The 13,810-nt window shown below is 51.1% G+C and overlaps 1 protein-coding gene across 4 annotated transcripts in view; it reads left to right on the plus strand.

Annotated features, from left to right (window-relative positions):
* Positions 1–13,810, plus strand: part of Pou2f2 (POU class 2 homeobox 2) — a 44,168-nt gene that overhangs the window by 9,366 nt on the left and 20,992 nt on the right. For 2 of the 4 annotated variants that reach the window (XM_050127171.1, XM_050127172.1), the window contains exons 2-5: positions 1,853–1,918; positions 1,997–2,031; positions 2,157–2,213; positions 6,716–6,832. In XM_050127171.1, the coding sequence (XP_049983128.1) occupies positions 1,853–1,918; positions 1,997–2,031; positions 2,157–2,213; positions 6,716–6,832 (275 nt within the window). Of the gene's footprint in view, positions 1–1,852; positions 1,919–1,996; positions 2,032–2,156; positions 2,214–6,649; positions 6,833–7,068; positions 7,354–13,810 lie in introns of all 4 variants that reach the window. The other 2 variants (XM_050127174.1, XM_050127170.1) reach the window with 2 other exon arrangements.

Genomic DNA, 13,810 nt, shown 5'->3' on the forward strand with positions numbered 1-13,810 from the left:
TGACTTGGTTCATTTTCACTGCTGGAGTGTACTTCATTGTGTGGACGTACCACATTTTGGTTATCCTGTCCACTGATAGGCACTTGAGTTTTCTCCAGTTTGGTGCCACGATGCAAAGTCTGAACACTGGGGCCTGGGTCTTTGGTGGCAATTTCTTCTTTCTTTGTGTGTGTGTTTGTGTGGTTTTGCTGGGGATGGATCCCAGGGTCCTGAGCATGCTAGGTGAGCATTCTACCCCTGAGCTAATGCTCAGAGCATCGGCTGCTCACCGGCTACCCAGAAGTGGATGTATTGGGTCACGGGGTGCTTGTAGTGTTCACACTAACACCAGCAACACATGCACAGTGCCTGACTTGGATTTTTTTCTTTTCCAGTTATGTATATGTGCATGTGTTCACAAACTTTGCATCCACTTGAGCTGGAATCACAGGCAGTTGTGAGCTACCCGATGTGGGTGCTAGGAACCGAACTCCTGGCCCCTGGAAGAACAGTACCGGTTCTTTGCCTCCAAGCCCAGCTTTGAATTAGGAATCTCAAACACGAGTGGGTTGTGTTTCATCTCAAGTAATTCTCAATTACAAAATTCCTAGAATATTATTATTATTAATTATTATTACTTGTGCTGAGTTCCCCTCTCCACACTTCAGCCTGCCATCTGTGAGCGTGAGATGTGGAGTGTGCTGAAGTTGGAGGCCTTATTAGATAGGAGGGACTTTGTGATTTCGGTAGGGCTTTGGGGTAATTGAGGAGTAAGGTCTGAGACCATTGAGAGTCAAGGTCGTACGAAGGACTTATCTGAGTAGGGGTTGGGGCTCAGGGAACTGAGAACGGGTGGGGCTGAAACCCAGCTCTTCCAGCCCGAGCCCGGGCAGGGTAAGAGTCGGTACCACGGTGGGCACAGGTTTTGAACTGTGGAAGGCCTGAGGACTGTTAACACACATTGGAAGCAGGGGCCCTGGGTTCAGGAACACCGGGGTGCGATCAGGATACCCACGCTGCTGATGTAGTAGTGTTGGGTTTGGTGTGAAAGCCATCGGAGCCTCAGCTTCCTCCACGTGAAATGCAGAATCTTAGTCCCTGCTTGGCTCTGCGCTGGGTGGTGGCAGACATTTGATGACAGGTGTCAGCACTGTGAGGACTCTCTGGTGCCTGACTCACTACCTGCCGCCTTCCTTGGGTTCTACAAACTATAGCGTGCACATCGATTTGAGGACACAGCTGGCATTCAAGACTGTGGGAACCATAAAATCTAGGACGGCTTTGAAGACCAGGGTCAGTGCAGAGGTGTATGGCACTGGGGTTGGAGAGGAGAAGGGTGGGGCTGCCAGGCTTACCTCATGCAAGACGGAAGGCCGGTGGGAGTTGTGTGGGGACCTGGGGACCTGGGGACAGGGAAAGTGGTGGGTCAGAGGACGGCTGAATCACACCCTGAGATCTGACAGCTCCCCACTTTGGGGTTCCTGCAACCCCATCACAGCTCACTTGCCCTATTCACAGTGGAAAACATGTCTCACTCAAAACCCGGTATGGCAGGACCGGAGCCTCGGCCACCTGCCTGGGGAGGAGGCCAGAGGTTGTACTGGCTCCTCTCTGGAACCTCATCGGCTCCTCCCAGACAGCTGGTGCCTTCTTGTGACCATATTCCACCCCGCCCTGGTGCCTCACAGCAGGTGACACCACCTGTCTTTCCAGGGGAAGGTAGAGGCCCAGAGCTCTCTGAAAGATCCTTCCGAGTGCCAGGGATAGGAGTGGGAAAGACTAGAGGGGGTGGGAGTTGGCAGGAGGAGGGACCTCAGAGCCCTCCTGGCTTCCTCTCCCTTCCCTCCGTTTTTCATTTCTTCTCTGTTCCCAGAAATAAGAATGTCTAAGCCCCTGGAGGCCGAGAAGCAAAGTCTGGACTCCCCATCAGAGCACACAGGTGAGGGACGGGCAGAGGCAGGGAAGTGGGCAGGTGCGCAGGGACGGTTGGCAACATGCCCTTTCTTTCCCTTTACAGACACTGAAAGAAATGGACCCGACATTAACCATCAGGTCAGGATGACTCAGATGCGCTAGAGGGCGGGAAGGGAGGGACAGAGCAGTGGTTAGTGGGGGCACGTGTCCAGGACTTTTCACGACACCATTCTCATCTCCTTGCCGCAACTCTCTCTTCACAGAACCCCCAGAATAAGGCTTCCCCATTCTCTGTGTCCCCAACTGGCCCCAGCACCAAGGTAAGCACCCGTGAGACCGTCCCAGGAAGGGGGTGGTATGTGGGAGGAAGGAGATCTTCAGCATGTCTGCCATGGACCCAGGTCCTGCAAGGGGACCCAGTGACAAGGTTCCTCCTGCCCCTTCTCACCCTTGGGTTCCTGCCCCAGGCTTGTGACTCACCCAGTCTCCTTCCCCTTCCCTAGGGGGTGGGGGTGGCCAGGGAAATCCCCCCCAGAGCCCCAGGGTGATAACAACAGGAAGCCAAGGCTCCTCCCCCATCCCGACTTCCCTGGCCAAAGGGGCCTGAAGCACCCCTGTACCCCATCACACACACACACATACACACACAGAGCAGGAACAAGTTAAGAGAAGTTGGCAGACCCAGTGAGGACAGCCATGGGATGAAGGCCAGGGTGATGGAGAGGACAGCCTTTGTGCTAGGCACTGTGGGACTTAGGGACGCCCAGGCTCCCTTTAGCCTGATGGTGGTAAGGGCCACAGAACAGGTTCAGATGCCTAAAAGGAGAAGCAAGAATGTGGGGGCATGGACAGATCCCTGGCCAGAGGTGGCTGGAGGATGGGTGACTTTCTTCTCACCCAACCCTGCAGCCTTGCTCTGTGACCATGGGAAAGTCACTTCCCCTCTCTGGGCTTCTTAGTTTCCCCTTCTCTAAAACTGGGGGAGGGGAGGGCAGTCAAACTGGAGATTGGGTGGCCTCTGAGGTTCTTCCCATGTCTGCTCTGTCCCCAGTGCTGGGAGGATAAACTGCATTGTGAGCAAATGTCTTTTGTGCTCTGTCTGCAATTGAACCCAGGGCTGGGGTTCGGGGCCAGGGTCAGAAGGGCTCCCCAACTCTTGATCTGACCTCAGGCTTAGTGTTTGCTTCAGCCCCAGCAGTGTGTGCCCGACCATCTTTGCCATTTCTTCTGTTCCCATCAGCAGCTTTCTTTGGGAAGCCAGTGAGAGGCTTCCTCCCCTTCCCAGGCCTGGAACTTCTTCCACACTTTACCCGGCTTCCCTGACCCTGGCCTGTGTCTCCACCTCTCTCCCCTCCTCTGCACTGGAGTTTCCCCAGCTGCAACGATCCCACGTGCTCCCATCCCTGACGTATCTATGCACCGCTGTGGATTATTATTTACATAATAATTTTGTTAAGTGGCTCAATTTTGAAAAACATTTTATTATGGAAAATGTGATACAAAAATAGAAGCGTGTAATGAAAATACCAACCCCCAGGAACCCATCAATCAGTTTCGACAATTACCAACTCATGAACGGCTTCGTTTTTCAACAGCTTGAATAAATGGGTTTTAAATGGAAATTTCATGAATGGAAAACCAGAATCACTTACCATGGAAATAAATACAATGATTATTAAATTCTACCCAGAGTCCCTTATGTGCTGAAGGGTCTTACCCCAGGGCCTCTTCTCCACTGGCTGAAAGGGAAGATTAGCCAGCATTGGTGAGATGCTTAAACTGTCATCCCGGTCAAGAGCTGTGATGGGCATTCAATACCAGCTCTCTGGAGGCCAAACTAGGTTGCAATAGTAAGTTCAAGACTAGCCAGGACAACTTAGCAAGGCCTTGTCTCAAAACAGAACAGTGCGCCAGGGATGTGGCTCCATTGGCTAAATGCTTGTCTAGCATGCATGGTGATCCTGGGTTTGATCCCCAAATTCCATAAACCTGGCATTGGAGCTAGAGGCAGGACTATCAGAAGTTCAAGGTTATCCTTGACTACCTAGAGAATTTGAGAGCAGCCTGGGCTGCCTGAGACCTGCATCAAAAATAAAAGCTGGGCTGGAGAAATGGCTCAGGGGTTAAAAGCACACTGGCTGCTCTTCCAGAGGTCCTGAGTTCAATTCTCAGCAACCACATACATAATGTAGTAAAACTTTGGGTTTTTTATTTTTATTTATTTGTTTTTTGAGACAGTGTTTCTTTGTAATTTGGGAGCCTGTCCTGGAACTCGCTCTGTAGACCAGGCTGGCCTCGAACTCACAGAGATCTGCTTGTCTCTGGCTCCCGAGTGCTGGGATTAAAGACATGCACTACCACCATCTGGCTGTTTTTTGTAAGCAATTTAATGGAAAGTGGTATGAGATGGTTCAGTGGGTAAAGGCACTGGCTGCCAAGCCTGATGACCTGAGTTCATTCCCTGGAACCCGCATGATGGGAGGAGAGGATTTTAAACTGCACATGTACACACCTACACACACAAATAAAACAAATATTTTTTTTAAAGTTAATTACAGCTAGCCATGAGATGCTTTAATGTACTTTCCAGGAAAAACGTCCACGTCTCCAACTTCTTTCCCCCCCCCCCCAAGATGTATGTAGTCCTAGCTGTCCTGGAACTCACTCTGTGGAACAGGCTGGCCTCGAACTCACAGAGATCTGCCTGCCTCTGCCTCCTGGGTGCTGGAATTAAAGGTGTGCACCACCACCGCCTGGCTCTCCAACTTCTAATAGTGTCACTTCCTGCCTTATCCTTTTATACCTAAAACTTGTGACACTTCTTTCCAATAATCTGAGACATCAGGATTTGCCATTCGACCTTTCTGGAGCCTCTGTGCGTCTGCTCATCTCTCTCCGCATGCGCAATGTCAGTCTATCAACCTGCTGTGTCAGCTACATGAGTCATCTCAAACTCTCCCCCATCTCCTTGTGCAAATTGAGATGCTGAGCTGAAAGATGGTCCCTAATATCCAGTCTGGTCAGGAAGATATGTTATCCATCACACTGGCCATCTCCCAAACACTCCCACGCACCCTCAGCGGGCACCTTTCAGCCGATGGCCCTGGGGGGAAGAAGTCAAGGATGGCTTGACCCTGGCCGGTTCGATATCCGCATCATGATGAGTGAGATGGAGAAGCCAGAGCCGCCTCTGGCTCATCCACAGGCGTTACTGTCTCTGCCATGGCCGCGTTTTACTCTCTGAAGTGCGTGACTAGTAAGAGCAGCCTGGGTAAATGGGGCTTTCTGCTTAGTCTCTCTGCTTGCCCCGCCCACTCTTGCCCATATCCCCCATGGTATCGTCTGCTTGTCCCCATAATCAGATGGGTTTGTGAAGTACCAGGCTGTTTATTTGGGGAGCTAGGGTATTAAAATGTAGCACAGGCTGATCCTCAAACTCACAATCCTCCTGCCTCAGCTCCCCAATGCTAGGATTACAAGGACTCACACCATACCCCTCCCAGATGGTAAGGTTTTACTGTTTTGTTTTTTTCTCCAGAATAAATAATTTTTATTTATTTATTAGGTTTGTTGAGAGAGGGTTTCTTTGTGTAGCCCTGGCTGTCCTGGAACTCACTCTGTAGACCAGGCTGGCCTCAAACTCAGAGATCCACCTGCCCCTGCCTCCCAAGTGCTGAGATTAAAAGCACATGCCACCACCGCCTGGCGTATCTGTGATATTATAATATAGTTACATCGTTTTTCACTTCCCTTGTGTTTCTCCACACTTTCCCATATCCCCCTCATTCGTTTTCAAATTCATGGCTTTTTTCATTTGTTGTTGTTATATCTATTTATATCTATCTGTCTGTCTGTCTAGCCATCCATCTATCTATCTATTCATTCCTGAATACATATGCAACCCTGGTTGGCATAGCACTCACAGCAGTCTCCCTGCCTCTGCCCCCTCCTGAAGTGCCTGGATTACAGGTGTGTACCACCATGCCCAGCCTTTGGAGATGGTTTTTTTAAACACACCAGACCCATCTTTTCAACAACAACAACAACAAAAGTTTAATTTTATTTTATGTTTATGAGAGTTTGCATGTATGTCTGTGCACCATGTGCATGTATACATGCTTGGTGCCCACAAGGGCCAGAAGAGGTGCCAGACAGCCCAGAACTTGAGTTACTGATCCATGGTTGAGCTGCTATGTGGGTGCTGGGAACCAAATTTGGTTTCCTGGAAGAGCAGCCAGTGCTCTTAACCACTGAGCCATCTCTCCAGCCTGTTCACCAAAGTTTTATTCCAGTGGACACATAACAACTGTAGCCTTAGCTAGGTGTGGTAGTGCACACATTTAATTCCAGCACTCAGGAAGAAGAGAAGGGCGGATCCCCATAAATTCCAGGCCAGCATGGTCTACACAAGTTCAGACAGCCAGAGCTACATAGTGAGACACTGTCTCAAAAAAACAAAAAGCAAAACCAGCAGTTAACAGAAGAGTTAATACCCAAGCTGAAGCAAGGGGCGTGTGCAAGGCTGGAGACCTCCCTAGCCTCTTAGTGTCAACATTTCCCATCTTATAGGTGGGGAAACTGAGTCCTGGGAGGAAGAAGGTGGTTTCCAAAGGTGGCCTCTCCTACAGGGAGAGAACACCGAGGCTAGAGAAGTGACCAGAGGCCTCAAGCCACGGCCTTGCCACTGCTCCTGCCCACTCCCCGTGCCAGCCCGGGACTGCCGCGGCCACTCGCATACCCTCTTTTTGATTCACAGGTGGGCATTCTCTCTGGCCTCCACTTAACATTCTGGGGTCCCGGACCCTGCCTCTCTCCTCCCCAGATCAAGGCTGAAGACCCCAGTGGTGACTCAGCCCAGGCAGCACCCCCGCCCCCCCAGCCGACTCAGCCTCATCTGCCCCAGGCCCAACTCATGTTGACGGGCAGCCAGCTAGCTGGGGTAAGTATTTGGCGGAGGACCCCAGCAGAAGGCACAAACCTCCCCATCGGCCACAGGCCATGCAGGTGACGAGTCTCACCGAGGCCACAGCACTCTCTCACACTTGCCTCTTCTCCTCCTCTGTCCTGTGAAAGATGTGTCTCCTAACGACTTGACTCGAATACTAACCCCTCTCTGTCTTCTCTGCCCTCCTGCTGCTGCCCTGCTCTCTGCCTGCTCCACCGCCGGCCCCGCAGCTCACTGCGCTGATGCCTGCTCAGCAGCAGCTGCTCCTTCAGCAAGCCCAGGCCCAGCTGCTGGCTGCTGCCGTGCAGCAGTCCAGTGCCGCCGCCGCCAACGCCGCCGCTGCCGCCGCAGCCGCTGCCTCCTCCACCTCCTCTGCCTCCTCTTCTGCCTCCTCCTCCGCCTCGCAGCCCCCAGCCTCCTCTGGGGGAGGCGACCTGCCACCATCACAGCCTGCCAGCCAGTCCCCAGGGACCCCACAGCTCACCTTGTCCCAACCCATCCAGCTCACAGCACAGGTAAGGGCAGCCACCAAGCATCCTAGTCCTTGCAGCAAGGGACCTGCAGAAGCAGGGCGTGTGCACAGGGTGGGGATAACTGGTCCGCAAGGGCCCTTCTAACACTAACCGTGTGTCAGGTGGTTATGTGACGGTGGGAGTCTTGGACCAGTGTGCCCTCTCATGCTACGTTGGTTAAAGCAAGGTTAGCAAGGAGTATCCCATATACTTCAGTGCTCTTCGCTGTGGGTTGACCTACACACTTTCTGTGCGCGTGCTCGTTCCAAAAGCTCAATTTATAATGAGAAAACAAGAAATCACCACCGTTATTCCCAGGAATGGTATCTGTGTGTGCATAAAACAAAAAGGCTGGGCTGGAGAGATGACTGCTCTTCCTGAGGTCCTGAGTTCAACTCCCAGCAACCACGTAGTGGCTCACAACCCTGTATAATGGAATCTAGTGCCCCTTTCTGGTGTGCAGGCCTGCATGAAGGCAAAACACTGCACACATAATAAATAAATAAACAAATAAGTCTTTAACAAACAGAATGAAATAAAAAGGCTGGGAATGAGAGTTAGCGTTTGGGAGCAATCGGTTGGTAGAGTGCTTGCCTGGCACTCACAAGCTCTGGGTTCAAACCCGGTACTTCATAAATCCATTGTGGTGGCTCACATCTATGACCCCAGGACTCAGGAAGTGAAAACACACAGATTAGAAGTTGAAGGTCATCCATCCGAGGCTACAAGTACAGCCTAGGCTGCAGGAGACCTGTCTCAAAAAACAAAACAAAAATACAAATAAACAAAACTCCTCAGAATTAGTGCCTCACTTTTTGATTTCTTCCCACAAGATGATCTGCCAGTTAAGAAGTCCATGAACTGAGTTTTAAAAAAAAACCATATCTCAGCTGGGCAGTGGTGGTACATGCTTTTAATGCCAGCACTTAGGAGGCAGAGGCAGGGGGATCTCTGAGTCTGAGACCAGCCTGTCTACAGAGTAAATTCCAGGATAGCCAAGGCTACACAGAGAAACTCTGTCTCAAAAAACAAAACAAAATACCACGTTCCACCCAATGTGTTGACACATTGACCCCCAAGCATGAATTAGTGGTGAGACTTGTTTCCTGGACCACCATCACAAGCTGCCGTGTTTATAAACAGTAAAGCAGAAATGGAACCCCCACATGTTGGAGCAACCCCAGCACTCAGGAGGCCGAGGCAGGGGGATCTCTGTGAGTTTGAACTCAGCTTGAGCCACCCAACAGAACTCTGTCAAAAAAAAAAAAAAAAGAGAATTGAAAAAATAAAACCAACCCACAAAATCCAGAAACGGATCCTCTCAGACTACACTGCCGAAGTTAAGATGTCGGCAGAGCGGAGCTCTCTCTGAAGGCTAGGAGAAACCCTTCTTGTGTATGTCAGCCTCCTGGTGATGTAGGCGGTCCTTAGAGCCCAAGGTGGAGACAGATGAGGTGGGCCACTCCGGATTGTAGCTGCCTTGGCACCTGGACTGGTCTCTCTGTATACGCCTTGCCTTGATGGCTTGCTCTGGTTAGGGCAGAAGTCACTGTGCTAGTGTTTCCCTCACGAGCTTACTTTAACTTTGTTAACGCTGCAAAGGCCATGTTTACAGGTACTTTAACCTGTATTTTGGGGGTGCGACACAATTCGGCTCAACAGTAATGGATATAGTGTCCGTCCAGTGGTAGCAGGTAGCAAGTGGTAGTTCAAAAGCAATGAGACTTAGCTGGGTGCATTGGTGCACACCTTTAATCCCAGCACCCACCCGGGAAGCAGAGGCAGGATCTCTGTGAGTTCGAGTCCAGCCTGGTGAGCTACATAGTGGGACCCTGTCATAAAAAAAAAAAAAAAAAAAAAAAAAACCAAACCAAACAAAGTAGTGAGACTTGATTTCATAATAAAGTGAAAAAAAAAAACGCTTGATGATGTTGTTCAGTGGTAGAGCACCGACCTAAAATTCCCCACTGAGGGGCTGGGGTTGGCTCAGTGGTAGAGCCCCTTGCCTAGGATCCCCCAGTGAGGGGCTGGGGTGTGGCTCAGTGGTAGAGCCCCTTGCCTAGAATCACCCACAGTGAGGGGCTGGGGGCTTGGTTCAGTGGTAGGGTGCTTACCTAATATGCATACAAGAGGCTTAGGTTAAATCCCCAGTAAAGGGAAAAAGGAGGTCAGTAGTCTGCAGAGAAGTCCAGCACTGCCTTTCAGATGGGCTCATCCTTAGCAGCCTGCTCCTGCCTGCCTTGTTTCTACAACCACTTGAGTTCACCACATTCTAAGTGGTGAACGGCTTGGGAAATTCTGTAGGAGAGAAACCCTTTTAACTTGCCTCAGGGTAGCTCTCACCACGTTTCTCCCAACCACCTTCCATCTCCCCCACACTCCTGGGGGAACTGTCTATGGAGGGGGACTGTCCAGCCTTTGTGGGGGCTGTCCTTACTAGGAGTTCACCCATTTTAGGAGGTCCATCTAATTATGGATGCACCCCCTTCAGGACTTTCCCGAACATGGAGCTGGGCCTGCCCCAGGGCAGGTTCTGCAGAGCACAGCCCCACTCTTGTCCTGCTTGGCCCATGGCAATCACTGGGAGCTGCGTCTGCACCAGACACCCTGCCAGCAATGATCTCGAAAGGTCAAGGTCAAGCATCATCCCTCAGCCCAGACAGAATGCTGGAGACTGACCAGTGACAAAATGGCATGCCTCAGGACACCGTGTGTGGGGGATTGGCAGAGCTGGCCTGGGAGCTCGGGGCTCTAACCACATGGCCTGCTTGTGGTGGCTGTTACTTCAGCCATCCTTCACGGGGACATGGTTTCCAGTCCCCTCCCACCAGGGCCACCAGAGACTCCTGCAGCAGGTGCACATGTTCGCTTGGTAGCACACACAGCACGGGGGCTTGGGGCAGCTCGCTCAGCCCACTGGCTTTCCTCCCCTTTTCCTCTCCATCCTGAGTTACTCTCTTCTTTTACCTGGAAAGCTCCTCTTCGTCCATCACACCCATGCGGGCTTTCCTGTTGCGGTTGCATCTGAAAGCATCTAGGGAACCACCTCTCAACAGAATAAAGAGGAGAGGTAGGCAGCCTGGTGTAGGGCTGGCCATCCCGTCACCTCAGGAGTGAGTTACCAACATTGCGTGCCTTCGTGCAGCCTCAGGACCACAGTCAGGCTGATGCTTAGCTACCTGCTGTCCCATCATGCCCTCCTGACGGGGCCTCCTCGTGCTTCTCCCCACAAGCCCTTTTCTCTTGCTCGTTTCCCTCATTCTGGATCTTTCTGCTCAGTCTGCACCAGACTGAGCAAGTGCAAAGCTGAATACAAATTCTAGGAATTCATTCTCATGGGCTGAGCTGTCCTGTGGCCTCATTTGATCAAGAGTAGTTTGTGCTGTATCTCCTCTGCTGGGCAGTGCCCAGGGACCAGGTACAGCTCCCCCGACCCTGGCATGCCCGTGTCCCACCACTCTAGACCAGCTCCTGGGCTTGGCTCTCTGCTCCTCTCCCCGCTTCCACTTCCTTTGCCTGCTCAGCTCTGTCCCTGCAGTCAGATCACTAACATCTCTAGGCCCCCTGTGTGCTGGACCCTGGCAGAATCTAGGAACTTAGGAATGAGTCACAGGCATCTTTGCCTCCCAAGGGACTCCCTGGCTTATAGTGAAACAGAAATAAGTAAAATGTGTTACATTCGAAAATACTAAGAAGTCCCATCCAAAGCACTGTTAGGGCTGTTGGGTCTAGCATAATGGTAGATCACTTGTTTAGAATCCCCAAGAGAGAGACTGGGGGTGTGGCTCAGTGGTGGAGCACCTGCCTAGAATCCTCCAGTGAGGGGCTGGGATGTGGCTCAGTGGAAGAGCCCCTGCCTAGAATCCCCCAGTGAGGGGCTGGAGTGTGGCTCAGTGGTAGAACACTAAAGTATTTGCCTAATTTGCCTGAGGCCCTGGGTTCAAACCACAAACATGAGCAGGAAAAAAAAAAGAAGATTCATGAGCCACCACTTTAAAATGATATAATAATATAAAATAAAAAGGGGAAAATTCCCCTGCTATTTACACTGTTTGGCATGATTTTTCCCTGCAGTTTCTGAGCTGTACCTAAGAAAGGACGATCTTATTATATGTAGTTGGATAATTGGCCTGTCCAATGCTTGGTATGGTGCGTTCTGCAGAGGGAGCCGAGTGACTGTTTATCAAATCAATGAGGGCTATTTTGTTGTTCCGGTTTTTCAATCAAGGAAAGGGAAGGCATCTCTTCAGGGGAGTATTTCAGAACGCCTGGAGTAGGGGTTGGCATTGACTGAAAACTTAACATAACTGTGAAAGCGTCATTTTCTATTTGTAGAGTGGAAAAAGAATACAGAACGATGCTTCAGCGTCTCCTAGGCTGAGGGTCCAGTGACTGGCAGTTCCCGCTGGGTCTGGTGGGAATGTGGAACCAGGAACACGTCTAGTGTGTGAGGGACTCAGGAAACTTTTGGGAGGTGGTGGTGGAAGTTCACTGTAACAAGTTTTGTTTTTTTGTTTTTGTCCTGACTGCCAGCTCCCAAATAATGACATGAAAGCTTCTTATTAATTAGGAAAGCTCAGCCTTCGCTTGGGCGTGCCCCATCAGCTCTTTTTTCGTTTGTTTGTTTTTTTGTTTTTCAAGACAGTTTCTCTGTAGCTTTGATGCCTGTCCTAGAACTAGCTCTTGTAGACCAGGCTGGGCTGGTCTCTAACTCACAGAGATCCGCCTGCCTCTGCCTCCCGAGTCCTGGGATTAAATGCGTGCACCACCACCGCCCGGCTCCACTAGCTCTTATTAACGTAAATTAACCCATATTTTATTCATCTACATTTTACCGCGTGGCTTTTACTTCTCTCTTGCTCTGTGTCCGACTCATTCCACATCTTTGCCTCTCCGCAGAGTCCTCTGTGCCTGAAAGTCCCACCTATGCCTCTTGCCTAGCTATTGGCCGTTTAGCTCTTTATTAAACCAGTCATAAGGCGCATTGGCAAATACACATCTTCATAGTGCACAAAAAGATTATTCCCCATCGGTTCATAGGTGGGTGAGCAGAAGGAAAGGCTTGCAGACAGTGGGCAGGCTCAGAGGCAGGGCTGGGGCAGTGGGGAGAGGCGGGGCAGGCTCCCAGGCAGGGCTGGGGTGCTGGGGAGAGGCAGGGCAGGCTCCCAGGCAGGGCTGGGGTGCTGGGGAGAGGCAGGGCAGGCTCAGAGGCAGGGCTGCGGTGCTGGGGAGAGGCAGCAGAGGATAGGCAGCTGGAACATCATCCAGTCCAATGCTGAACTCTGGGCAGCTGAGGGACAACGGGAACGTTAGATGAGTGGAAGGGTCTGCTGTGGAGTGTCGGGCCCAGGTCCAGGGATGTCCCCTTAATGTCATTCTGGGGCAAGTGAAAGACAGCTGCACCTCCCTGCTCAGGGGAACAGTTGCTCACAGTGGCCTAGTTTAAATCTGTGCCTGAGGTCTTGAGAGGACAGAGGCAGAGTCCCCTTCTAACTCCTGGGACCTGAGCATGGGGCAGGACAGGTTTCCAGATAGAACTGAGCCCTGTTGTTGTAAGAAGGGACAGTGGTTGCAGACCTAGAGGGATGGGGTCTTTGTTCTGTGGCCCAGCCAAGGAGCTCACCAAATACTGCTCCTCCATTGCCTTTATTTTTTTCTCCCTTAAAACTTTTTCTTTCCAAAGCAGGCATGGTCGTAGCGCCTTTAATCCCAGCACCCGTGAGGCAGAAGCAGGTGGATCTCTGTGAGTTCAAGGCAAGCCTAGTCTACAAAGCCAAGGCAGCAAAGTTCTAGGACTGTCAGGGCTACACAGAGAAACCCTGTCTCTAAAATATCACACACACCCAAAACAAACAAACAAAAATCCTTTTTTTGTTTTGTTTTTATCTTATATGGACCTGTGTGCATTTATGTGAATATATGCCTTAAGGCCAGAGTTCTAGGCAGTTGTGAGATGCCCGATGTGCTGGGTCCAGAACTTGGGTCCTCTGAAAGAGCGGCAAGCATCTCAGCTTGAGCCATCTCTCCAGCCACTTTCCCTTTTGTTTTGAAACCGAATCTCCATGCGTGGCTTGAGCTAACCTCGGACTTCTTTACAGACCAGGCTGGCCTTGAACCCTTGCTTCTACACCTCAGCTTCCTAAATTCTTGGATTACAGGCGTAGTACACCCCTGCTTTTACCTCGTGCTCTCCCACTCAGAGCTCTTCCTATAGAGTGACCGGAATCATCGTGAGGTCCCTTGTGTAGATCATGCCTGCTCATGGCCAGCTGCCCTAGAGGGTTGTGTACCCTGCAGGGAAACAGACTGTAAACCAGCAACAAGATGGTGATGTACAAAACGAAACAAGGCCTCATGGGAAAGGGAGGGGCTCAGTCTAATTGGCGGTTAGGAAAGACTTCTCTGAGAAAATGGCCTTTGAGAGCCAAGGACTGGGTGAGTCAGTCTTGAAAGAAGCGTG

Source organism: Alexandromys fortis, unplaced genomic scaffold (assembly GCF_014885135.2).
Source record: "Alexandromys fortis isolate MF-2015 unplaced genomic scaffold, M_Fortis_MF-2015_v1.1 scaffold_262, whole genome shotgun sequence".
NCBI lineage: Eukaryota > Metazoa > Chordata > Mammalia > Rodentia > Cricetidae > Alexandromys > Alexandromys fortis.